Below are 25,658 nucleotides of genomic sequence, written 5' to 3' on the forward strand. Positions count from 1 at the left end.
AGGCCATTTTTATGGACATAACTATGCAACAGAGCGTAATTATGACGTGGTAGGTTGTCCTGAAGTTTGCCTTGTGCTATACACCCAAAAGTATCTACTTTGTCTTCACAAAAAGAGTATACTTTTAGGGTGTAGTATAAGTAAGTTCCTGTTTTATGGATTTTTTTCTCACATGACAGCAAAATGGCTTCCTGCATGTTGGTTGTACCACCCTGACATTTGATTTGGCATGTAAAACGTTTTTTAAATAGTAATAATATTTTGTAATGCGACACAATAACTTTAAAGCAGTTAATTTGATCCCACTTGGTCAAAATCACCTTCAAGCGAAGCTCTTAAGCCACATTCAATTCTGAGTGATTGGCACTGCAATAAATGAACAGTAAGTCACTCTGGATTAAAGCGTCAGCTAAAGAACTGAGTAATTGTGTTGCTTGCCAGTTCTTTGACTTGCTGTGTTCATTACTGAAGGCTTAGTGTAGAATGTCATGTACTGCCAGTCATTTGTAGTTTGTATGACTCATAATGACCAATTGAGCTCAGTGAGGGCCATTTGTGTGAGCCAGTGTCCTACATATTAAAGCTGATTTGTAAGTGGAAGACTTTTTATCCGTGTGTGAACAAGTGTTTGTTTATTTGAGCATGTGTATCCTCCAGCACGTGTTTTTTTTTTTAGGAGTGAGTCTATCTTTGTTTGTGTAGGCCTAATCTATGCTATCACGAGCATTACTCTAAACATGTTTTTTGGTCAGAAAGAAGAACAAGTCATTTAGTTTAAAATTAAGCAGATATCCGGAACAGCTGATTTGGGGCCAGACAAAAGGAACACTGGGACAGAGAAAAAAAACAAGGGAACGAGAGAGGGGAAATGATGAAGTAAAACAGGACCACAGTTTGAAAGATGAAGAAAGGAAAGGAAAATAGAATGACAGAGATATTGTGAAGATGAAGGCCCCGTTTACACTAGTGTTTTTGTTTTAAAACGGTGTTTTAAAATGAAAACGATCCTTATCTACACTGGCGTTTCCACAGCGTTTCAGAAACGATCTCCGTCTACACTACACGGCCGAAAACGTATGTCACATGACTGTTCGTGCACACTGGGCATGCGTATACAAGTGTAAACAGTTGCCTCTTGCGCATGTAGGCAGCTGCAGTATTAAAAAAATGCTGAGTTTAACTGCACAATGGCTGCTAAAAATGACAACAAAGCCAGCAAAGATTGCAGTTCATTCTCCATGTTATTGTTTACATGGTTGTCGAGGATACGCAGAGCGAACGTGGGCAGCCATGCCATCATTTTCAAAAGTCTGAGTTTTGGTCCGTTTATACTGAAAAGCAACCCCGGCGTTTTCAAACTAAAACAGACTCTGCAGTGTTCTCGAAAGTCTCCATTTTGTCACGTTTGGAACAACATGGCAGTGACAGAATTTTCATTTTTGGGTGAACTGTCCTATAAGACAAGGTTTCCCAAACTGGGTGTCACGAGTTGATGAAAAGCTTATAATTAATCATGTTTAATTAATCATGTTGAATTTATCATTAAAATAAATAAATGGGGCTGTGCCATTATCAAATCAAAGCTTGTGGTTTAAGTAATAACTGTTTAGCCGGATCTGTACTGCATGTTTAAAAGCGAAAAGCGCAGCACTGTGTTCATGCGAGCAGCTTGTGATCTAGTGTTTTGTTTTCAGCGTCTGAGAGCATCTCGGTTCACAGTAAATGCAGCAAAATCTCTGCATGTGCTGCGAGTTTAACGTGCATTTGGGAACACAATTGGCATAATTTCCAATGTTTTTGTGGACAGTTCATAGCATTTCAGTAGTTTTCCACTAAAAATAAAAGCTTGAGGTTTTAAAATGTTAAAAAATCAAAGGAATGAATGAATGAATGAATGAATGAAATACTAGGTTGTTTCAACCCATGTTTGGGTCAAATATGGAAAAACCCAACCGTTAGATCGATCTATCAAAAACACATACATAGAACACTCTGAAACTGTGGTTTGAATCTACTTTATGCTACAGTCAAAATAAAACACTTACTAAAAAGATAAATGTTTTTTCTATTTACTTGCATGTGACCATTAACCGACATTAGAGAACCATGAGCATGCAAATGTGTTGTTAAATTATTGAAATATTAACTTAAAATCTCAGGAAGACTTTAAGTATATATCTTGTTTAAAAGGGTATAGCTGACACAAAAGTTTGTAAAATATTGCTTTAAGGACTGAACTTTAGTTAGTCTTTAGTCTTGGTGTACATTTGTCATATTCTATTTAAGGGTGAATTAATGTAAAGTCTCTCTCTGTAACAGTATGTGGAGCTGATGAGTCGCCGGCAGGGAGAGTTGGACTCTTTAGTTGCTGTTGGTTACCGCTCTGCTCTGACAGAAGAAAGACGGCGCTATTGTTTTCTGGTGGACCGTCAATGTTCAGTCACCAAGATCCTCATCAACTACCACTGCAAGGTAACACTACAGATATGAGCTAACAATGAAGCTTTAACCAACTAACTCTTGCTGTAAAGGACTAGCAGGAAAAACGTGCCTCTACCTAAATTTTTGCAAAATTCCAAAAACATAATAAAAATAGGCATAATCCAAAAATCTATACATATTCATCTATAAAATTCACTGCATTTTCCAGCTAAACTAGAAGCAACTTTTATGTCTTTTTACACAAATAAGGATGAGGCAGATGATCCTATTTTTCTGCAGTTCCTTGCACAATGCTATGTTATAACCTCAAAACACTTTTACTATAGTGCATTTGTAAACTAATGCATTTTGATGTTTGCATCACTTAACCAGCTCAATATGTTTGGCTTTTCAGTCATAGTAAACTTGTTTGGTAGCTCACCTGGTACAGCGTTGCACTTGTGATGCAGAGCGCTTGGTGTCCCATGAAACATGAGTCGTGATAAAAGAGTGCCTTATAGACTTGTAGAAGCAAACTAAAATGTCATAATTGCTTCAGCAAATGTATTTTTATCTCACTTTTATCTTAACTTTAAAACAAGAGCGCCTCTAAATTTAAGAAAATTAGCTGTGTATATAGCATTTGACAGTATAAAAAACTAATTTTGTTTGGTAGGTGAGAGAGCTGTTGTCTCAGAAGCTGTCATCATGGCAACAGTCATGTGCCCAGCCAACCAAACTACCAGAACGAGCCCTGAACCTGTTGCGTCACACTGCCCCCCAGAGCTCTGGAGGAGCTGGACTAGCGGAGGTCCTGCGGAACGCCAAACTGGGAATCTCTCAACCTGGAGAACAAGTGAGGGACAATCACATTTTCACATTACAGGGGCTTAGTTGTCATGAAAATGTCACAATGCATAAATGTAAACATAATGGTCTTAAAAACAGGATTAATTTTCTTTATGTGAAATATCATTTTCTACTTTTTGATTTTTAGGTGAAATAATACATACAATTTTCCCTATTATTATATACACAAAAACTGAAATCTAAAATGTCCACATTTTTGTATTTAGTATCATAATGTCATATTTTTATGACTGTATTTTAAAGGAACACTCCACTTTTTTTGAAAATAGGCTCATTTTCCAACTCCCCTAGAGTTAAACAGTTGAGTTTTACTGTTTTTGAATCCATTCAGCCGATCTCCGGGTCTGGCGGTACCACTTTTAGCATAGCTTAGCATAGTTCATTAAATCTGATTAGACCGTTAGCATCTCGCTCAAAAATGACCAAAGAGTTTCGATATTTTTCCTATTTAAAACTTGACTCTTCTGTAGTTACATTGTGTACTAAGGCCGACAGAAAATGAAAGGTTGCGATTTTCTAGGCCGATATGGCTAGGAACTATACTCTCATTCCGACATAATAATCAAGGAACTTTGCTGCCGTACCATGGGTGCAGCAGCCGCAATGATATTACGCAGCATCTCTCACAAATGTCTCCATGGTTACAAGGCACGCTCCCTGTGCAAGCAGGGGGTCACAGGCGCTGTGTAATATCATTACGCCTGCTTTCACAGTTTTTTTTTTTTCAAATAGACATCATGATTCTCTCATGATTCTGAACAGACAACTTAACAAAATAACATATTAATTATTTACTAGAGACAAAATATTAATTGCTGTAGTCTATTTAAAAATATTTGATTTTATTTAATTATTTAAAAAATGGTTTTGAAAGAATAATTCAGTGATTCACTCATAACTTCATTTGTTTCATTACTGGATGAATCGATGTTTTTGAACAAATCTTTTGAATGAATCATTCAATGTCAAATACATTTTTACCAGTCACTTGTCGCCACCTAGTGCCGTTACGATGTAATGATACAACCGTTATTTGAATCGCCAGTTAGTTTTAAAAAGTGATTTGTTTTGATCGCTAACATAGACTTCCGTGTTTACATCCAAACTAAACTTTGTAACTTAGAAATAACAATATTGTGTGGTTCACTTGCTTTCTCTGGCTCAGACACAGACAAAGGAATATCGATGTCATAGAAAAGAGATCACGTGGGTGTTTGAATCGAGAATGCGATCTGTAGACACATTGATGTGGACGTGTCCGCTTTGAAGCATTTTAGTGGGCTTAAACAGGTCGCCCTTTACAGATTTAGTTCACAAACTGACAGTTGTGACCTAAATATGATTTTCAGTTACTATAATTAATCCTAAAATTCGACATTAGAAACTTACTTTTCGCCATCAGTCGCGCGCTCTCAGAGGATCCCTCAGTTCTTGGCTAATTTTCAGTCAGACTTGTAAATTCAGTTCACTGGAGAGTCGCTCTAAACGGATCATTGAATCAATGAGTTGTTGACTCGAGAACAGCTTTGGAATATAGTGAAGTAAAAGTAAAAATTGCTCAAAATAAAAATACTCGAGTAAAGTACATATACTTGAAAAATGTACTTAAGTACAGTAACAAAGTAAAAAAAAAATACTTTGTTACTGTCCACCACTGGGGGGCCAGCACATGACAAGGCTCTTGAGTAAATATAATGATAAAACATGCAAAACTGTTTCTTTTTCCAGTGCACAAAATTCAAAGGTATTGTAGCAAGTCTAAAGAGTGTTTTAAGTTCTATTCAGAAATAATCTAAGTGCATGTATGTTCTTTTCCTGTGTTATGTGTTCGGCTTGTGTGGGGCTTTAAGGGGTGGGGTGTGTGGGCGGGGTTCTGGGGAAAATGTTCCAGAAGTTTGTTCGCTGTCTGTGAGGCAGGAGCATTGGCCAAACAGGTGCTCACCTTAATAAAGAAGACTAACCTGTTTAAGTGAGTCTATCATTTCCTCCGTTCATTACAGTATATTGAAATGTCCAGCTTAAATTTTCCCTAAACATGCTTTAATTGGAAAAATCCTATGTAGTATTTTGTAGGACACTCCTCTTAATTTTGTTATTTAAATGAAATTTGTTTAGCATTTTCCACGCTTTGTTAAAGAGACAGAACAAAGAGCATTTCTTATAACCTTATTGCTACATTTGTCATTATCAATATAAATCATCAATCCACTGAATTCCCCTGTAATTAATCAAGATATAGTACTAATGATGCTTCATGTCCCTGTCCTCTCTCAGAGGCTGTCTGTACAGGAAGTCCCACCTCTGTTGAATGGTGACAGCAGCAGCCGTTCTCAGCAGCAGCAGCAGCAGCAGCAGCAGCGGTCGTCCCAGTCAGACATTCTCTCCCAGTCTCTGATTGGCCTCTCATCCAGCAACACATCTCAGCAGAATGGAAATGCCCACTCCAGTTCTTCAGCTAGCCCCGCCCACTCCCAGCCAGCAGTGAGCATAGCTGGGTTACAGTCTTCTCTCTGTACATCCTCCCACAGTTCCCTGCAGGGCCTGACTCCACCCCTTACGGCCCCCCACAGCCCTCCGCTCCCCCACAGCGCCCCTCTGTCCCGCGCACTCACACCTGTCCTGTCCACAGCCCATCACACAGTGTCCAGCTCTCCCACCGCTCTTAATGTGCTGAAGGGTCCAGAGCTCTACTCCACATCCACACTGCCACTGCCGAGGAGACAGACCAGCGACACTCGGATGGGATTCTTGGGTGGGTCTGATTTTGTTTTTGCCATTTTTGAGTCATTTATGTCCGGGTCATGTTTCAGCCCAAAATCAAAAGATAAAAATAAGACATTATATTTTACTTCAGGAAATGAAATCTGTTTGAGGAGCATTAAAATATTTCCTTGGCACCTAACCCTTCCAATTACTATAACATGAAAATGTAATTCTATGTATTGTAATACAATAATATAAATAATCAAGATATTTGTTATTATATATATATATATATATATATATATATATATATATATACATACATTAAATATATATATATATATACAGTACTGTGCAAAAGTTTTAGGCCACCACTAGCTTTGTTTTTTTTTGGCAATGTTTTAATGACCATCCATATCACTAAATGTACTTCTCATCAGATTTTGAAAGATTTCTTGGCCTTCCAGTCCTTTTCCGTTCCATTTAGGTTCAAGAGAGCCAGGTTCCTGCTATTGCTCAAGTGTAACTTGAGGGTTACACTTGAGCAATAGCAGGGTCAAGGGTCACTAAATAGTTGCCACTTTAGCCTATAGAAGCTGTTTTTTCTGATTTTTTCTGTTTTTTAATGCTGCATACAAATTTACTGTATTTTCTAGTTATATTCTAATAAAGATATATATATATATATATATATATATATATATATATATATATATAGTCATTATATGATATTACTAAAACAACATCTAATGGTGGCCTAAGACTTTTGCACAGTACTGTATATATTTAGGTAAAATAATATGGACATTTTTAACAGTTTTCCTGATATTATTATTGTCAGAAATGTTTAAAATGTCTACACTTTTGTTTACAGCATCATAATAATTAGTTCATAATAGACTTACTGTTCTTAATTTTTGATTTTCCATTTAAGCAGTTTATTTTTAAAAAGCCCTAACAGCCATTCAGAACACCCTAGAAACTGCCCAGCAACACCCTAGCAACCATCCAGAACACCCTAGAAACTGTCCAGCAGCCACTTAGCAACCATCCAGAACATCCTAACAGCTGCCCAGTAACACCCTAGCAGCCACCTAGCAACCATTCAGAACACCCTAGCAACTGCCTAGCAATACCATAGCAACCACTTTGCAACCACCCAGAGCATCCTAGGAACCACCCAGAACACCCTAGTAAGTGCATAGCAATGCAATAACAACTATCCAGAATACACTAGCAACCACATAGCAACACATTAGCAACCAGACAGAACACCCTCATAACTGCATAGCAACAACTTGGCTACCACCCAGAATTCCCTAGCAACTGCATAGCCAAACCCTAACATCCACATAGCAATCAATCTATCTGAGAGACTTAAAACCTTCAAACTTTGAGCTTTTAAAACTACTTCAAAAACTGCTTTCTCAAGCCAACATAAAATTTGTCTTGACGAACCTTTTAATGAAGTTTAATTTAGAACATTAATTTCTATCATCACAATCTCACAAACCCCTTTCAGTCCTGTTTGGGGGATCGTGTCCCTTTTCTTTTTTTTATCCATTAATTGTATTAAATGTTTGTCTCTTCCTATGGTTGTGATTCTTCAGGCTCCACTCTTCCCCGTGTGCTGCCTCTCTGTGCCCCGTCCCGTGTGGAGGCTCTGTTCCCTCACTCCACCGACTCCACAGAGGGAGAGAAGGGAGGAGACAGAGGAGGAGCTTCATGTCTGCTGTCCTTCCTGCCTGGAGACACTCTTTCCCTGCTGATCAGCGAACCCAGAGACGGCTGGCACTATGGCCAGAATGAGAGAACTGGACGGTATCTGATCATCAATCATCAGTTGATAAAACAAGGGCAATAAAACATTAGCTATGCTTCATATGTGTGCTTACTTAATGGTGCAGGACTAAATAATTATTTATGTTTGTCATTCTATCAGCAATATGGCCTGTTCTTGCTTTATAATGACTTGGCATTTCATTTCAATTGGTGTGAACATTGTTTTCCTTAATTAGCAATAATGTTCAGTCTTTCCATTTCATTTAGTATGAACAGGCTTTTAAAAACAAGTTTATGAGAGCCACTGTACATGTTTATGCCTAAACGTATCCAGCTCAGAAGTCTCAAGATATTCAGATGCTCATGTTATATAGGCTAATGATCTAAACTCTCCTTCACAGAAAAGGCTGGTTTCCCTTCTCCTACACACAGCCTTATCCAAACACTCCCGGACAAGATGTCAGGTCTGAAGGGGAAAACAAAACCCCATACATGTTCAAATAATCAGCCGATTGATGTAATTTTGTTTATGCATTCCCATAATTCCCCTGTTTTTCTCTTTGTCTCTCATCATCCAGTCCTACTCCCCTGTCTAAGGTGAACAGCACAAGCATGGGGCAGTTGGACAGGCTTCCTCCCGCTGGTCAGCCGCAGCAGGTCAGTCCTGACTCAGAGGACGAGAGGAGCGTCATATCTCAGCGTGTCAGCACCTTCAGACCACGACCCTACAGCATGATGAACCCCGACACCAGCAGGATGAGCCCAAGACTGCGCCTGAAGGACAGGGTCAGAAAACACACCATCATCATGACTGTCTCTTCTGACTGTATTGCTACATAAGGCAAGACACTGCATGCCAATAGGGTAAAAAATGATAACTAATAGTTAGCACCATACTTTAATCACAGTACATTAAAGGCATAGTTCACCCAGAAATGAAAATTATCCCATGATTTACTCACCCTCAAGCAATACTGATTGGAGAGGCTTGTGTTGTTCAATAAATGTGTAATTTAAGCAATTTTCTGTATAACTTCTTATTACTTAACTGTTAGATTTTATGAGATGAAGGGGGAAAAAAAGAAAATAGGCCAAAAAAATCGGCATCATATATCGGTCATCGGCTGCCCTGATTTCTAAATATCAGCATCGGCCAGAGAAAAACCCATATCAGTCGACCTTTAAATGGGGGATGGTGGGGCTCCAGGGGGTTAATAAAAGGCTTTCTGAAGTGAAGCGATGCGTTTTTGTAAGAAAAATATCCATATTTAAAACTTTATAAACTGTAATAACTGGCTTCCGGTACTGGCTATACGCATCGAGTGCTGGTGGAAGAGTGAACTCTGACCCGATGTATGACATATTGACGAACACGGAAGCGCAGAGGATAGAGCAAAACAAAACACCGGTCATGAATTAGAAGTCTAAAACGAGAATTTTTAAAGAGAGATGTCGGAGGAGCTTGAGTTTGTTACCCAGCCATATTTGTTTGAACCGTGAGAGGCGTCTAAGCTTGTGCTACTCCTACATCCTGCATCATACATTGGGTCAGAGGTCACTCTTTCTCTGTAACTTGATGTGTATGGCTGTTTACCAAAAGCTAGTTATTATAGTTTAAAAAGATTTCACAAAATCGCTTCGCTTCAGAAGGCCTTTATTAACCCCCTGGAGCCGTATGGATCACTTTTATGATGGATGGATGCACTTTTTTCTCGAGTTCTATTCACTCCCATTATAAACTTGGAAGAGCCAGGGTATTTTTTAATATAACTCTGATTGTGTTCGTCTGAACGAAGATAGTTGTATACACCTAGGATGGCTTGATGGTGAGTAAATCATGGGATTTTTTTTTTTTCATTTTTGGGTGAACTAACCCTTAAAGACACTTTTTTCATATTACATGCTTTCTGAAATGTTACGTGTATATATGCAAATGAGGCCTTACCTAATTAAATATGCACTATATATGCACCATCTCCAAAAAGCCAAGCCTATGTTGATTCTTGTTTTATTACGAGCTCTGTTGAGTTCTCTTTTTGCCAGCAGACTCTCCTCTGTTCTGCGTTTTTTTAAATGGGTGATTCCCCGGAGCTTCGAGATTTAACTGCTCCATGTCAACCTTTCTAGCACCTTTCTGTGACAACTAACCTATGCCACTCCCACACAAAGAAGCCGGAGCAATGTTTCTTTACTGACATATATGACGAGACACGGGAGAGTGGTGTATGTACGCAATTTCCCGCGAAAACCATTTTGTTGGGTGAACACTTATTGTAGCAGACTTACCAGAGGGTGAATTAGGATAAGACAAAAACACCTTTTGGAAGAAGAATGTCTGGGAAGCAATTGAGGTGTTTTGTTGTTGGATATAAAAGTGAACATAACAGTCTTCATTTACTCATGTCATCTGAGCTGCTGAAGACACAGTGGATTAGTTTTGTTTTTGAAGGGAATGCGCCACAGATCTAATATACACATGCGATTTCTGTCCCTGCTGTTTACGTTCGCAGACATTACAGACTGTGTTTGTGAACCTTGTGTTTTTGACATAACCTTGTGTGTATTTGACAGTTTAAATAAAACGTGAAAGAGAAGTTAGTTTAATACTCACAGGACGTGCCGTCTGACAACTTTCTGTGCATATGCTTTAGATGTGTGCGCTTAGAAAATGATAAATTAGAAGTTTAAACTGATATCGCTTTAAAACGCATGCAGATTATAAACTTTCATGATGAAGAAGAACTGCAATGTCCATGAGCGTTATTGCGATAGAGATGATAATCAAAACCAAGCAGATGTTTTGTTAGTATTTGGCAGAGTATCCGATGCAAGCAGGAGCTGTAAATGAAGGAAGCGTTTTCCTGAAAAGGGGGCGGAGCAGCAGCTCATTTGCATTTAAAGACACATGCATGAAAAGAGCATATTTTTGCATGCACTCAAAAAATGGACATTTACAACATGGAATAATAAATGATCTGTGGGGTATTTTGGGCTGAAACTTCAGACACATTCTGCGGACACCTGAGACTTATATTACATCTTGTAAAAAGGGATTATTCCTATTTAATATTATAAATTTTCTTATTGTAGATGTTTACTTTTTTGTCTCTCTAAATCATGCTAGGATTTTGAATATTTTGGCATATATTCTACTGACACTGACACTGTGTTCATGTTCCTCAGATGTCCAGTGATTTCACCTCTCCACCTCCATCACCCACCAGGTACAGCTAGTCACCTCTGTTTAGAAGAACATGTTAATACGCTCCATGTCTGATGGGTTAGTTGATTTAAACTTTACCTCTTCACAGGATCAATCCGTTCGCCCACATTCGACTCAGGAAGACGGTGACCAATGATCGCTCTGCCCCACTAATACAGTAGAGCCCTTGATTGACAACCAGAGATGCTGACTGTAATAAGGCCACTAATGCTTAACCCCATAATGCAGTGCCTATATTATACTGAATAATGTTTTGAACCTTTGAGAGGCAAATTCTACACTTTTGCCAACAGAAACACATATAACTAATAGAATTAAAGCTCAGATAAATGTATTAAGATAAATTAGCATTCAGTACATCATATGTATATTATTATATATGTATTACATTATCAGAAAATGAAATATTTCAAGGGTTTTTATGTATTTCAGATGAGTGCACATGGAATAGAGTGGGGAAAATCTGACCTATAACATTTGATTTCTTATTATGGACATTAATGCGATGCATGATGTGAAACGTAGTAAATTACAAAATGAAAATGATGACTTATTTCACAGTAGAGATGCCCAGTTTAGTCACATGATATATTTTAGATTTACTTGAAGATAGAATGGTGATTTGGTATTCAAATGTACATCTCATTATCTAAATTTTTAAAGGAATAGTTCATCCAAATGTAAATTCTGTCATTATTTACTCGCTGTCATCTCATTCCACATATGCTGTATTATTTTTTCTGTGAAACACTAAAGGAGAATTTCTGAAGAATTTTATACAAAGAGAATTTTTACACCGTTCTTTTTTGTACAATACTGACATTATTTTTGGGTGAATTATTTCTTTAACTGAGTGTACTTCCCACATGATATGATCAGATAGTTTCTCCGAAAACTTTTTTATGAAATAAAGACAAGACATCGTGGAACTCTCTAGGAGAAGTAGGTGTGCAGGCTGTTGTAGTCAAAGGAAGGAATAAATTGAATGGAAAATGGAGTATAATTACAGAAGGGCTTTGGAAGGATTTTGGAAGAGCGTTGTGTTTGTGAAAGTCTGGTGTGAAGATGTTCTCAGCTCTTGTCTCTTGTCCCCCCTTCCATCTGTCTTATGTATTTTGTTAAAGCCCAAATCTCCCAAACTAAAGCTTGTAGTCATGAGTTGCAGCAGATTGTAGGTGAGGGATTTGAAGGCTAAGAGTGAGACTGCTGTGTGCAGAGAGAAGATCTTAAGAATTGAAAGAAAGGTCTGGAAAGTGTAGATGTGCTGGAGGATGTGACTGGTGAAGTGCTGTGGCTGTAGGTTGTTAAATTTAAAAAAAAAGAAAAAAGAAGACATGGAAAAACTGTCTTCCTTCCCTATGTTTTTGCCATCATTTTGGGACAGAGGAAATGTCTATGTCCAGTGGTTTGAAATTAACCTAAAAAATATGATTCAGTTACTTTTGAGTTTGTGTTTTGAGTAAATTGTTTCTGAACAGACCTTGGTTCAGGGTAGCGCCATATTTTAATTTTGAGAGGAGTGAAAACGAGGCTGCAAAATTACAGTGTTCAATGGATTGTACTGTTGTTTAACAACATACATTGTTCAGCTGATGAAACGCAGACAAAAACTCCACAACTTTAAATGTGAGTTGTGAAAATGACGTGATCTAGGACGTTTATAGCATTGTGCCATTGTAAAGACTGTACATCTATCCCTCACAACCTCGTTAAATTCAATATGGCGTCTAACCTGACTAAGGTTTGTCTTAAAAGATGTTACAGTGAAACCAATATAATTAATTATTACTGATGATAACTGTTCATCAACATTAGATTTTTTTTTATTCACTCCAGGATCAGTTTGTTCTGATACCTTCTTTTTATTAACATTTTTCTATTATAAGGATATCTTAAATTGAATAATGCAAAAAAAAAAAAAAAGGTTCATCTACAGCCTTATATATGTAAATATAACTGTCTACTGTAATAGAGTGAGGTCCAAAAGTCTGAGAATATTGAAATGTTTAATACAAATGTTTTCTTAATGTATCAGCATAACAACTTCAGTAAGATGAATTGAAAAATGATCACAGATTCAATATTTGTTGCGTCTCTGCACTAAAACCTGAAGATCATGTTCTCCAGCATGATTTGGGACCGTCTGAGTCACATGATCAGTGACGCTCGTTTATGCTCGATCGGCGATCTAGAAATCTGGAATGCCATGTTCATTTCCTAGAACGTATTTCCGAGTTGAAATGAAAAGCATCTCAGATTTGCATGGTCTCAGACTCAGAGTTGGGAAAAGTTACTTTTAATGGAATGTAATCCGTAAGGTTACTTTTGCGTTGCTTTTCTCGCCTGGGCTGGGCTTGCTTGTTTGTTTTTTAATAACAAAAAAGTGTTACATTTTTGGCAAATGTAAAGGCCCTTTCACACCAAAAGTGAAATGAATAAGCCTCATGCTGAAGGAAATGCAAAGTCAGTCAGTACATTGGAAAACAAAGTAACTTGAGTTACTTATTTGAAAAAGTAACTCATATTTTATTGTAAATTTAAAAATAACGCATTACTTAACCTAGTTACTTGAAAAAAGTAATCTGATTACGTAACTTGCGACACCTGACACTGCTCAGACTTTTGGACTCCACTGCATGTTAGCCTGTATTAGTTTGTAATTTTAATTTCCGAACTGATGTAATCGCGGTTGAGCAGGTTTGATCCCTGCTGACATTGTACTTTTATTAAATATCCCAGAGACTCCTGCTACTGAACACTGGTGTTTAAAGCAGGACTTTACTGTACAAGTCAGTCTGGCTGCTTTGCTGTACTATTTTGATTATTATTTTATGCTTATGTGGTATGAAGACACCTGACAGACACATGACTACTTTCCCTAATGCTCAGGATTCAGTCTGTATGGATCAGTCATATATTTTGGACTCATGAATGTTTTAACATCATGATAACTCTATAGACTTCACCCTCTTTTTTTTTTCTTCTTCTTCTTTTTTTTTTTTTTTAAATGTACTTCAATAAACAAAGTTAATCTCTGTGGTTTTAGGTGTGTCATTCTCTATATACAAACTAAAAAGCCAAATAAGCATTTCAAAACTGTAGCAGTATACCAGATATGGCAAGTCTATTTTGTAAAGACTAAAATATCATTAAAAAAACCTCAAGATAATTAAATAAAGAGCTTTTATTGAGAGAAATCCATCTAGTGAGACAGAAGTAAAGGAGGGTTTGGACTGTACAGGATTCTGAAGGACTTTTCACAGGTTTTTCAGCCACTCCAAGCTTCTCCCCTGTGGGTCACATGGGTGCGCTGGAACGTCTGGCATGTTTCCATCATCTCGAACCGGGACTGAAGAAAGTCAAACAAGATTAAAAAGATCAAACTAACAGGCAGATGATGACACTTTAAACTAGCTAACTGCATATGCCTGTTGAGATTAAATGCACGTAGCTTAATCTTTTCAATATAAATGACTGAGAATTATCTACAATATACAACAAATGTTATTGCTAAATAAATGGGGATTCCTAAAGAAGTGGAAGAGATGTCCTCTTCTTCTCATTTCTTTGATAATAACAACATTACTTTGTTGTTTACAATATCTGAAATATATTACCAAGTTCCCCTACCTGAAGAAACACCCAAATAACCCTGACCTGAACCATTTACACATTGTGCAAGAATAATATACCTGGATAATTAAATGGAATTGCTCTGTTCATCATTCCTGTGTACTTTGTGAAAGGGCTCACAGCCGGCAGAATGCAAGCTGAGTGAGACACAAAATATTTAATTAGATTCATAAAGCAGGAAGATGAACACTCATAATGCGATCATGTACATTAATCTCACACTCACCCAGCAGTCCGAGTCCACAGGAAACTGTGATCACAGGCTCTTTATTCCAAGCATTCTTCAAAAACCTGCCAACTAAAGAAAGAGAGAGTACTGTCAATGTACAGATTATTTGGTTGTGTTGTTTAATGTCATTTGATTACAGTGCATGACTTGATTTCCATGGCACAGTAATGGTATTATATGATAATACTGTGGTACTTAATATACATTACCGGCCAAACACTTGGAATAATCATGCTTTTTTACGTTTTTTGAAAGAAGTTTCTTCTGCTCAACAAGGCTGCATTATTTGATCAAAAACACAGCAAAAACAGTAATATTGTGAAATATTAACACAATGTGTAAGAACTGTTGGAAACTGTGATACACTACAATTCAAAAAAATTTGGGGTCAAAGATTTTTTAAAGGAAATTAATACTTGCAAGGACGTATTAAATTGCTGAAAAGTGACAGTAAAGACATGAATGTTACAAAATATTTTTGTTTCAAATAAACGCTATTCTTTTTAACTTTCTATTCATCAAAGAATCCTGGAAAATAAAATTTATCAAGGTTTTCACAAAAATATAAAGCAGCACAGCTGTTTTAAATTGTAATAATATGTCACAGTATTATTGTTTTACTGTATTTTTGATCCAATAATTACGGCCTTGGTGAGCATAAGAAACTTTTTTGAAAAAAATTTTTTTTTTTTTTAAAAATCTTAATTATTCCAAAATTTTGACCGGTAGTGTATAAACCACAAACAGTAGTGCAAAATAACTGCAATATGTTTTGAGAATACGTACATGTCGGGAAAAAAACATGGTATCACAGTTCTGTTAGGTTTCTAAAGTCGTCAGAGGTGCACAACAGATATAAGATCTCATATCCATAGGAATTATTGTATTCATGTTTAAAGATCAGTAAAGAATACCACAGCTAGTATGAGACCAAGGTCATTCTCGTATTCGCACATTATACACTCGTTGTTTTTTTACTACACAAATATTTTATAACACCTATCACCAACTCCTTATTGATTCTGTTATTATACAATACGATCGAACAGAACTACAATAAAAACATGTCATGTTTCAAGCAGCTAACACGCAAAATATACTTACTGCCCGCCATGTTTGCCTCTGTAGTCCTTTGCTTCAGGCATCATGGGAATTGCAGTTCAAGAACAAATGTTGTTGACGCACTCGCTCTGGATTGGCTCAACGGCCAATGACGTATTTATAACGCGTCTTATGTTAGATCGCGTTGTTTTGATAGCTGTAAGTTAGATGAAAATCGAGATTTTTACTTTTATTTTGTTATATAAAATAGGCTAATACGTGCCTTGGTTGGATGCATCGATTAAATTATACATAGACGGAACTCATGAGGAGTAGCTACAAAAGACAGCTTCAGTATTTACAATAAAGTGACAGCATGTGTGGCTCTTTACAACATCACTAACTAAAGGTGAGTACAGAGCTGAATCTAATCCAATCATTACAACTGTTAAAAACAGAAACGTTTTTAATCATGTAAATTATATTAGCTTATTCATAAGCATTTCATACTGCAGAACAGAAACGACCCATGTGAGGTCACAGAAAGCTTGCTTATAGATTGTGCTTGAGCAGTAAGATTATTTCCATTCCAACTGAATATTGGGTGAAAGGTGCACTGAGCACTCTTACTGAATGCATGATGAATGCACTTTCCATCTGTTGAACAACACTTGTTGTTTAAGTAAGACAAAGCATCATTCTGTCTGTTCATGTGCTTCAGATGATGGAGGATTTCTCAGGTCTCGCTTTACCTCCACTGTTTGGGGGTCACATTCTGGAAGCAGAGCTGGAGACGGGCGGAGTGGAGCTGGGCCCCAGCGGCAGTGAGCTTCTGGATAATGATGGGCCCCCTTCCGGCTCCGGACAGGATGGGGAAGACGAGAGGAGAGAGCTTGACAAAAGAAAGTATCAAGCTCTCAGCAAGAGGTGCAAAGAGATTGAACAGGTGAACTGTTTTTGCATTTGCCCTGAACTGTGGTGTAGAGCAGGGGTTTTCAAACTCTGGGGTCTGGGGCGCCCAGGGGGTCAGTGGAAATGTCTAGAGAAAAACTGTAAAAAATAAATTAAATAAATAAAATTAAATAAATAAATAAATAAATAAATTAGATTAAAATAAATAAACAAATGAATAAAAATGTGAATTAAATTATTGTTTTTTTTTTTTTTGTCTATTAAATAGATTAAAAGATAAAGATTCATATAAATGTCAATGAATACAAATTAGATTAAAATTAAATAATACATTTAACAGTACATTAAAAAATAGTGAGTGGAATATATATATATATATATATATATTCCACTCACTGATTTGTAATGATAGACAGATAGATAGATAGATATAAATAATGTAATTTAATAGAAACTCATTTTAGATTTATAATATTTTTAGTGTATAAATTGGGTCTTTATAATATAGAGTTGCCTTTTAATTTCTCATTTTATTTATTTAAAATTTTAGGTATTTTGCTTCAGGAAATAAATATCTCAAAAAATAATAATAAATAATAATAATAAAAATTTAAATACAAAATGTTTAATAAGATTAAAATGAATACAAATTAGATTAAAATAAATAAATAATACATGCAGCAGTAGTGAGTACAAATATATATATATATATATATATATATATATATATATATATATATATATATATATATAGTAGTCAACATTTGAAGTGGATCAAAAAAGTTAATCAAAGTTGTCCTAAGAAGAAGGTTTTAGGACAACTTTGATGAACTTTTTTGATCCACTTCAAATGTTGACTACTATATATATATATATATATATTTCTATAAAAAAAATAGAAATCTAAAAATAGTTTATATTAGGGGTGAAACGGTTCTCGGTAAAAAAAAAAAAATCGAACCGTACCGTTGTGCACACTCGGTTCGGCACGCACTTGCACTGCGGTTCATCTCATATCTGACGACGTATACGCATCTATAATATGGTTTGTAGAAGATATTAAAACAGACAATGTATGTTTCTGTTGATGGATACGCATTCTGGCTTCCCCTAAACTTTGTTCAATGCGAGTGCCGTATGCTCTATAATATATGAGCAGTCATTTACACCGTCATCACCCGGGTGTTGATAGCGCGCGAGCGCAGGTGAGACCTGAACACCACGTTGCTATCTGCGTTTAAACTAAACTCATTTAAGCCTTGCCAATTTAAACATTCGAGTGCAGGTCGCGAAAGAGAACTTGCGCGCGCAGTGAGAAGATTTGTGCACTCATCCGAAGCGCGCACGCGGAAGCGCGTGTACAGCGCGCAAATATTGAGGTCACTTTCAAGTCTTGTGCTTGAACGGACAAATTCACACAAAATTATGCCAATATGCCCGTCTTGGCGAGTATCCTAGCAAGCATAGTCGGTTATGTCTTAAGTGAACTTAAACACTCGCGAAAGAACGCTTGTGTTCAGTATCACTGTACTGATCCGTGCATTGTGTCTTAAAGAGACAGCAGCCCTTGCATTCCTGCTGTCTGAATGTGCTTTTAATGTTAATCAAACTACAAAAGACAAGGAAATCACTCATTGCTCATGACTGAATTGTAACTTAATAATTAATAATGATTGATATTTATTTTATTTATACAGTGAAGATTACATGCAATGTTGTTTTACATTTTATTAGCAACTTTATTAAATTTCTGTACCTTAAAACTGGATACATGAAAAACCTGAAAAGCTTTATTTATTTGTATCTTTGCTTTACTGTATTTATTTGTGCTGTTTGATTTTTTTTTTCTTTTTTTTTCATATTTGCTTTATTTTTATTTGACAGTAGTAATTTTTTACCTGAACATAGCACATACCGAACCGTACCGAAACCGTGAGCCTAAAACCGTGATACAAACCGAACCGTGAGCAATCTGAACCGTTGCATTCTATTACTATTTTACTTAGATTACTTAGATTACTATTTTTTTTCCCCCTAGTGTATAATAGAGAGTTGCCTTTTAATTTGTGAATTATTTATTTAATACTTAGGGTATGTTTCTTAAGGAACTAAAATCTCTCCAAACATAATAATAAATAATAAGATTAAAATAAGTAAAGAAATAAATTAGATTTTTAAAACATTGATTCAAATAAAAATACTAGTTAGTTATTAATCTGAATGGATTAATCAAAATGTTTATTTATTTATTTTAATATAAATAAACAAAATTAGGTTAAAATTAAATAAATAATGCAAATGTATTCATGGACTACAGTACATTACTATAGTGAGTACAAAAAAAAAATATAATGTAACTTAATAGAAACTAATTTTACATTTATAATATTATTATTTCAATGTATAAATTGGGTGTTTATAATAGAGAGATGACTTTTAAATTTTAGCATGGGGGTCCCTCACACGAAGACGATCATATGTGGGGGTCCATGGCATCTAAAAGATTGAAAAGCCCTGATGTTGTGGGACAGTTTAACCAAAAAAAAAATGTTGTTCCAAAGCTACATGACTTTCTTTTTCTAGGGAACACAAAAGGTGAGTAAATGGTAATGGATTTCTCATTTTTGGCTGATCTATCCCTTTAAGTGAAAGGCTTCTTGACCAAAAGTCATATGAACCCATTCTCAGGTAAACGAGAAGATTTTGGGACGCCTTCACCAGGTCCAAAGACTGACACGCCGACTGAGGAAAGAAAGGAGGTACATGAACTTTGTTTTACAAAGAAACACTAGTGATGGTTAATTTAAAATGTATTACTCCTGAGTTTGCCATGAATATGGCGTTAAATGATAAATCAATACAGTAGTGGCCAAAAGTGATGCCCGGAGAGGATATTTATTTTTAATGACCCTAAAACTTCAATTAAACCATCAAAATATGAGGAAAATAATTTATATATTTTAAATAGTTTAAATATGAGGGAAGACCAAAACACTAAACTTGGTTTGGTATTTATCTGACTAAAGTATTTGGCAAAAAAAAAAGGCAAACTACAACTACAGGTTTTGTTTTACTATGCAAAACAAAAAATGCATAATAATCAATATTTTGTTGGTTCTCTCTTGTTTTTGCATGTGTTCATAATTTCTTTGTATGACAACCAGGCCAAAACTAGTTGCTAGTGCTGAAAATATCCTGAAATATATAATTTATTTATATAATATTTATAATGTATCTTTATTATATTATTATATATAATTATATATCTCCCAACTAATGCTGAAACGTAATACAGAGAACCCTGTCATTTGATACATTAATGTCATAATTACACAATATAACATAGTCATAACACAGTGTAACGTCTGCACGTGTGTGGTCAGGTTCCTCATGAAGACTCTGGACTCGTATGGAGATGATTACAGGACGGCTCAGCTCACCATCCCACTAGAGGTGAGGAGCACACTGATTATCCACAAAAACTTCTTTAACATAAAGCTGTTCACACCCAATTCTGATTCTGCTTTCAAATCGGACTTATTTGAAAGTAATTAAACTCTATTTGTTCTCTAACACTGTAGTTCGAATCAGTGGCCGATGACACACTAAACACGCTTCATGTGTTCAAACAGGATGAAGGAAAGGCTTTAGATCCTGCTCTCGCTGGTGATGAAGATGGCTCTTCTCCAGCGTTCCCTCATCAGTCAGCAGGAGGACCCAAGAAAAAGAGGCACCGGGTTCCAAAGGACAGAGAGAGAGACGCACAGGTATGAAGGACCAGAGGACATCTCTTTAAAGAACATAGACCTGGGACAGGCAGCCGTTACTGCTCCCACATTACAGTTCAGTTGGTAGTGTATGCAGGTAATATTACACTCTAGAGAAAATAAATGTCACGTCAGAAAGGGGACGTACATCTTCAATGACTCTTTTTTTTTTTAAAAAACATCACACCTCTTCTCAAGACACATGGTTTGAGGAATCACTTGAGCACAAATGCTGCAGAACCTACAACCCTAACTATGATCAGTAGTGATAGTGACGCTTGCCTTAGCAAATAATATTAAGATGCGTGTTGTTTTGTTTATCCCCCACAGATGGAGTTGGAGCAGACGGTCATGACGGAGGGTCCGTTCACAGGATTCCCCAGTCCTAGTTCACTCTCTCACTGATCCCAGAGATGAAGCTGAAACATGATCTTAAACTCCTGAACCTCCACACTTACATGAAATCAATGAACTTTTTTTTTTGTGTGTGTGTGGGTGAATGAGTAATGGTTTTGAGGAGCTTTTTTTGTCTCTTCATTTAGTGTTGAGCATTTTTATGGAATCTTGGAAACATTACTATTTTTAATGTTTTTGAACAAAGTCTCTTATGCTCATTAAGGCTGCATTTATTTCATAATAAATACAGAAAAAACAATAATATTGTGAAATATTATTACAACTTAAAATTATGTTTTTTCTATTTTAATATACTTTAAAATATAATGCATCCCTGTGATCAAAGCTGTATTTTCAGCATCATTACTCCAGTCTTCAGTGTCACATGATCCTTCAGAAATCATTCTAATATGCTGATTTGATACTCAGTTATCAATGTTGAAAACAGTTGTGTTGCTTAATATTTTTTCGGAACCTGTGATACTTTTTTCAGGATTCATTGATGAATAAAAGGTTAAAAAGAACAGCATTTATTCAAAATATAAATCTTTTCTATAAATCTTTACTATCACTTTTTATCAATTTAACACATCCGTGCTGAATAAAAGTATTAATTTCTTTCAAAAAAAGAAAGAAAAAGAATTACTGACCCCAAACTTTTGAACGGTAGTGTATATTGTTACAAAAGATTTCTATTTTAAATAAATGCTGATATTTTTTAACTTTTTATTCATCAAAGAATCCTGAAAAAGTATCACAGGTTATAAAATAATATTAAGCAGCACAACTGTTTCCAACATTGATAATAAATCAGCATATTACAATGATTTCTGAAGGATCATGTGACACTGAAGACTGGAGTAATGATGCTGACAATTCAGCTTTGCATCACAGAAATAAATTATATTTTAAAGTATATTAAATTAGAAAATCATAATTTAAAATTGCAATATTTCACAATATTATTGTTTTTTCTGTATTTATTATGAAATAAATGCAGCCTTAATGAGCATAAGAGACTTCGTTCAAAAACATTAAAAAATAATGTTTCCAAACTTTTGACTGGAAGTGTATATGAATATATAAATAAACGTTTATTTGCCACAATTCCGAGCTTATAACTCACAATTCAGACTTTTTTTTCCCTCAGAATTGTGACTTATAAACTCGGATTTTGTGAGAAAAAAGTCAGAACTGAAAGACAAAAAAAAGCTAACTGTGACCTTTTAATCTCCAAATTCTGACTTTTTTCCCCTCGCAGTTTTAAGTTTATAAACTCACAATTCTAAGGAGAAAAAAACAGTCAAGTTTATATCTCAAAATGTCAGAATTGTGAGATTACCTTTTTTTTTGTTTTTATTCCATGGCAGAAACAAGCTTCCACACATTTGAGCTCAATCCTTGACATTGATCTTTTGTAATGATCACAAAGACATTGCGACAGATGTTTTTTTTTACAGTTTAATAAACAGAGCTGCAACTTTTGACACAAAATGAACTTCACATCGATAAAAATGAGGAAGACGTATACAACAGCTGTCGTTCAGTCTATCTGTGTTTGCCGTATCTGTTGAAACGGCGGTACAGGAAGCTGATCCTCTTGTCCAGGGTGTGCTTGTCATCCGTCATCATCCGGTCTCCTACCATCCGCTTCTTTCTGATGAGACGCTGAAGCTCGTTTCCGCTGAAGCCTCTGAGCCACACGGGCCCTTTGATCAAGTCTTTTGGGTGGGCTTTAAAATCACCTGCAGTCAAACACAGTCAGTGTTAGAGGACTGTCTGTGAAAACAATACCAGAGCTTTTCAAATGGTAGTCCTTGGAAAAGTGTACATATAAATGTATATATAAAAGTGTTTATATATATATATATAAACTGTAAGAATAAGATTAAAGGGTTTGTGACATGGATTTTTTAAAATTATTTTAATATGTTCCTTGAGGTTCAATTATGTTAAAGTTTTTTTCATGTGGAAAAATTATTTTTGCACAAAAAACATGCAGAAAAATGTTTATTTTCAACCTTCATTCTGACACATGACATAAGTGTTTTGAAAACATCCATATAAAACCATTTACAGAGAAAGCTTTATGAAATTATTTACTACGGTTTGTGATGTAGTTGCTGTCAGATTCCATACAGTTGCTGCTTCATCTTTTAGCAAAAGTTTCTTTGCAAACTCTCCATTACACTGACAAAACAATCTGCAGTCAAATGCTCCAAACAAACAATCCTTCAATGTGATCTGACACCATTAAAATAAACTAATTGTTTCCGACACTGGGATCCTTCTAAAATCTGAAGAGAGACACAAACGAGCTGCTTAAACTGGACGAGGCAAAGTAGATGTTCTTTCACTCTTTCATTAGTCCTGTTGTCAGCAGCACATGTATATCAGAAACTGAATGCGCATCTGTATACTGTAGACAGCATCAGTGATTATAATGGGTTCTATTTGCTTTTGACGTGACAACGCTCACATCCAGTGTAGGCAAGTGTCAGCTGTAAAAGGGATGGTTCACCCAAAAATTAAAATTCTGTAATTTACTCACCCTCAAGTTGTTCCAAACCTGTATAAATTTCTTTGTTCTGTTGAAAACAAAGGAAGATATTTTGAAGAATGTGTTAAACTGAACCGTTTTGGGGCACCATTGACTTCACGGGTTTTTTTCCTACTATGGAAGTCAATGGTGCCCCAAAGTGGCCTAGTTACAAACTTTCATCAAAATATCTTTGTGCTCAACAGAACAAAGAAATTTGTACTGGTTTGGAACAACTTGAGGGTGAGTAAATGATGACAGAATTTTCATTTTTGGGTGAACTATCCCTTTAAGTGACTGAATGCCAGTGGGCGGGGCCTATGGTGTGATGTTTAACTATTCATCGATGTCTTAAGTGTGACACATGCGTGATGTGTTGACGTGACGTTGCGTGAACATGCGCGTTGGAGATTAATGTTTTGTAAATAAAGTGGTAAATTATGTTTTTTTGGCGCAAACAAAACACTTGCGTCACGTCGCTTTATAAAATTTTCACAGTATAAATTTGGTCTCCATACAGAAAAATATATAGCTGCCTTTTAAATTTTAGGATGGAGGTCCCTCACACAAGGATGATCATATTTGGGGGTCCGTGGCATCTAAAAGATTGAAAACCCCTGCCCTACACAGCAGCCTAGGGCTGGACGATATTCGCAGAATTAGAAAATGGTTATATGAGCATTTTCATCATTTACTCACCCTCAAGTTGTTCCAAATCTGTATGAATTTCTTTCTTCTGTTGAACACAAAAGATATTTTAAAGAATGCCGGTAAACAAACAGTTAATGGGCCCCATTGACTTCCATAGTAATTTTGTTTGTTTGTTTGTTTCCATACTATGGAAGTCAATGGGGTCCATCAACTGTTTGGTTACCCGTATTATTTAAAATATCTTCTTTTGTGCTCAGCAGAAGAAAGAAACTCATACGGGTTTGGAACAACATGAGGGTGAGTAAATGATGACCGAATTTTCATTTGAGGAAACTATCCCTTTAAGGGTAAAATGCAGGACTTTAATACATATGTATACATACATATATATACACACATATATAAAAAGTCACTCACCCAATATCCCAATGTTGTCATAGACTCCAAACATGCTTCTCTTCTCCGTCCATCGATCCACCTCTTTCAGTTTGGGAATGGCGTGCATTCGTATTCTAGCACAAGTGCCTGTGTGATACAGGACATACATCATGCTACTCATATTAAACACATTACAGCAAGAGGACAATATAAAATGAGGAGAATCTACACACCTGTGCTGAAGTGTCTCGCGCAGAAGGTCACCGCGCTACTCATCAGTCCACCAAACACAGACATGCTGCAAAACCATTTACAACGCAGATTTACTCTCAAGCCATCAAGCATTACATCTACTGATAACTTGATAAATGTATTCATAAATCTCTTCTAATCATGACCTTCAGTCGCGAGCACAGTGACATTAGATGCACTCGCGTGCTCAACTCAAGCTGTCTTTTAAACGACTTTACCTTCAGTGAATCCGCGTTGATAGTTAGAAAGTGTTTCAAACCACAGTTGAATGCTAAATATTTTAATACTTCTGAAATCCTCCACGTAAATCTAGCGATACCGGTGTGTTATCCATGTGTACATACTACCGCAGCAGCCAAGCAGCCATTACACGTTTTTCAGAATAAAAGTCCAGCTTGTTATTATTGGTCAATTTTTTCAAATTAAAAGTCCAGGTTCTTGTCTAGGAGAATTACCACAGACGTAATAATGAGTTTGATTGTATGTGAATTCGACTTTCTATAATATTACCTCCAAGTTTACATAATATTACCTCCACTAACAAGCGTTACAATATAATCACCTCTGTATTTAACATTAACATTAGTTAGAATCTTTCAAAGGCAATTTTCTTAGTCACATTTTCCTCAGACATAGTAGAGACATTCCACAATTTAGGGAACATTTCGTCTATTTTTTTCTAAAAACATTTCGAGGGAAAGCATATACTAATGTCAAACAATATTTGGTGTTTCTGTTTGCTTGAAATTCCCTTGAATTACAGTTTTTATAGTGTCCGTTTTTGAAGTGAGTGGATTTTCGAGTTTAAAATACTGAGGGGAAAAAAAGTTTGTCAACATTATCTATATAGCCTACAATTTA

At 36.0% G+C, this 25,658-nt stretch overlaps 4 protein-coding genes across 6 annotated transcripts in view; 2 read left to right on the forward strand and 2 right to left on the reverse strand.

Moving 5' to 3' along the window:
- zgc:158689 (uncharacterized protein LOC791177 homolog) overlaps nucleotides 1–14,035 on the forward strand; it is a 33,359-nt gene extending 19,324 nt beyond the window's left edge. The window contains exons 8-15 of one of the 3 annotated variants that reach the window (XR_007925495.1): nucleotides 2,320–2,472; nucleotides 3,098–3,277; nucleotides 5,566–6,043; nucleotides 7,605–7,815; nucleotides 8,178–8,240; nucleotides 8,355–8,640; nucleotides 10,960–11,000; nucleotides 11,088–14,035. Coding sequence is in view for 2 of the 3 variants with exons in the window: in XM_051865623.1 (XP_051721583.1) it covers nucleotides 2,320–2,472; nucleotides 3,098–3,277; nucleotides 5,566–6,043; nucleotides 7,605–7,815; nucleotides 8,178–8,240; nucleotides 8,355–8,562; nucleotides 10,960–11,000; nucleotides 11,088–11,160 (1,407 nt within the window). In the remaining variant the exon portion in view is untranslated. The remainder of the gene's footprint in view (nucleotides 1–2,319; nucleotides 2,473–3,097; nucleotides 3,278–5,565; nucleotides 6,044–7,604; nucleotides 7,816–8,177; nucleotides 8,241–8,354; nucleotides 8,641–10,959; nucleotides 11,001–11,087) is intronic. The other 2 variants (XM_051865624.1, XM_051865623.1) reach the window with 2 other exon arrangements.
- Nucleotides 14,036–14,168: 133 nt separating this feature from the next.
- ndufa3 (NADH:ubiquinone oxidoreductase subunit A3) lies at nucleotides 14,169–16,051 on the reverse strand. Its single transcript, XM_051865627.1, has 4 exons — nucleotides 15,966–16,051; nucleotides 14,859–14,930; nucleotides 14,692–14,769; nucleotides 14,169–14,348 (listed from the first exon to the last, which is right to left on the reverse strand). The coding sequence occupies exons 1-4, from the start codon at nucleotides 15,973–15,975 to the stop codon at nucleotides 14,257–14,259; spliced, it is 252 nt and encodes an 83-aa protein (XP_051721587.1). The 5' UTR covers nucleotides 15,976–16,051; the 3' UTR covers nucleotides 14,169–14,256.
- A 13-nt stretch (nucleotides 16,052–16,064) lies between these two features.
- Nucleotides 16,065–22,471, forward strand: tfpt (TCF3 (E2A) fusion partner). The gene is made up of 6 exons (XM_051865625.1): nucleotides 16,065–16,311; nucleotides 16,624–16,848; nucleotides 19,503–19,573; nucleotides 20,198–20,267; nucleotides 20,447–20,581; nucleotides 20,912–22,471. The coding sequence occupies exons 2-6, from the start codon at nucleotides 16,624–16,626 to the stop codon at nucleotides 20,984–20,986; spliced, it is 576 nt and encodes a 191-aa protein (XP_051721585.1). The 5' UTR covers nucleotides 16,065–16,311; the 3' UTR covers nucleotides 20,987–22,471.
- mrpl51 (mitochondrial ribosomal protein L51) lies at nucleotides 22,423–25,197 on the reverse strand. Its single transcript, XM_051865626.1, has 4 exons — nucleotides 25,016–25,197; nucleotides 24,779–24,843; nucleotides 24,585–24,692; nucleotides 22,423–22,722 (listed from the first exon to the last, which is right to left on the reverse strand). Exons 2-4 carry the CDS (start codon nucleotides 24,840–24,842, stop codon nucleotides 22,526–22,528), a joined length of 369 nt encoding a protein of 122 aa, XP_051721586.1. The 5' UTR covers nucleotide 24,843; nucleotides 25,016–25,197; the 3' UTR covers nucleotides 22,423–22,525.
- Between the last annotated feature and the right edge of the window lie 461 nt (nucleotides 25,198–25,658).

This window comes from Ctenopharyngodon idella, chromosome 16 (genome assembly GCF_019924925.1).
Source record: "Ctenopharyngodon idella isolate HZGC_01 chromosome 16, HZGC01, whole genome shotgun sequence".
Taxonomy (NCBI): Eukaryota; Metazoa; Chordata; class Actinopteri; order Cypriniformes; family Xenocyprididae; genus Ctenopharyngodon; species Ctenopharyngodon idella.

Excerpts from the sequence above, each read along its gene's own strand:
- ndufa3 (XM_051865627.1), bottom strand. Across the intron at positions 14,770-14,858 it reads CTGTGGACTCGGACTGCTGG|CTTGCATTCTGCCGGCTGTG; the intron begins GTGAGTGTGAGA and ends TGTCTCACTCAG. Across the intron at positions 14,349-14,691 it reads AATTCCATTTAATTATCCAG|TCCCGGTTCGAGATGATGGA; the intron begins GTATATTATTCT and ends GACTTTCTTCAG.
- tfpt (XM_051865625.1), top strand. The coding sequence starts at position 16,624 with ATGATGGAGGATTTCTCAGGTCTCGCTTTACCTCCACTGTTTGGGGGT. Across the intron at positions 16,849-19,502 it reads GGTGCAAAGAGATTGAACAG|GTAAACGAGAAGATTTTGGG; the intron begins GTGAACTGTTTT and ends ACCCATTCTCAG. Across the intron at positions 19,574-20,197 it reads CGACTGAGGAAAGAAAGGAG|GTTCCTCATGAAGACTCTGG; the intron begins GTACATGAACTT and ends GTGTGTGGTCAG.
- mrpl51 (XM_051865626.1), bottom strand. The coding sequence starts at position 24,842 with ATGTCTGTGTTTGGTGGACTGATGAGTAGCGCGGTGACCTTCTGCGCG. Across the intron at positions 24,693-24,778 it reads CGCGAGACACTTCAGCACAG|GCACTTGTGCTAGAATACGA; the intron begins GTGTGTAGATTC and ends TGTATCACACAG. Across the intron at positions 22,723-24,584 it reads TGACAACATTGGGATATTGG|GTGATTTTAAAGCCCACCCA; the intron begins GTGAGTGACTTT and ends GTTTGACTGCAG.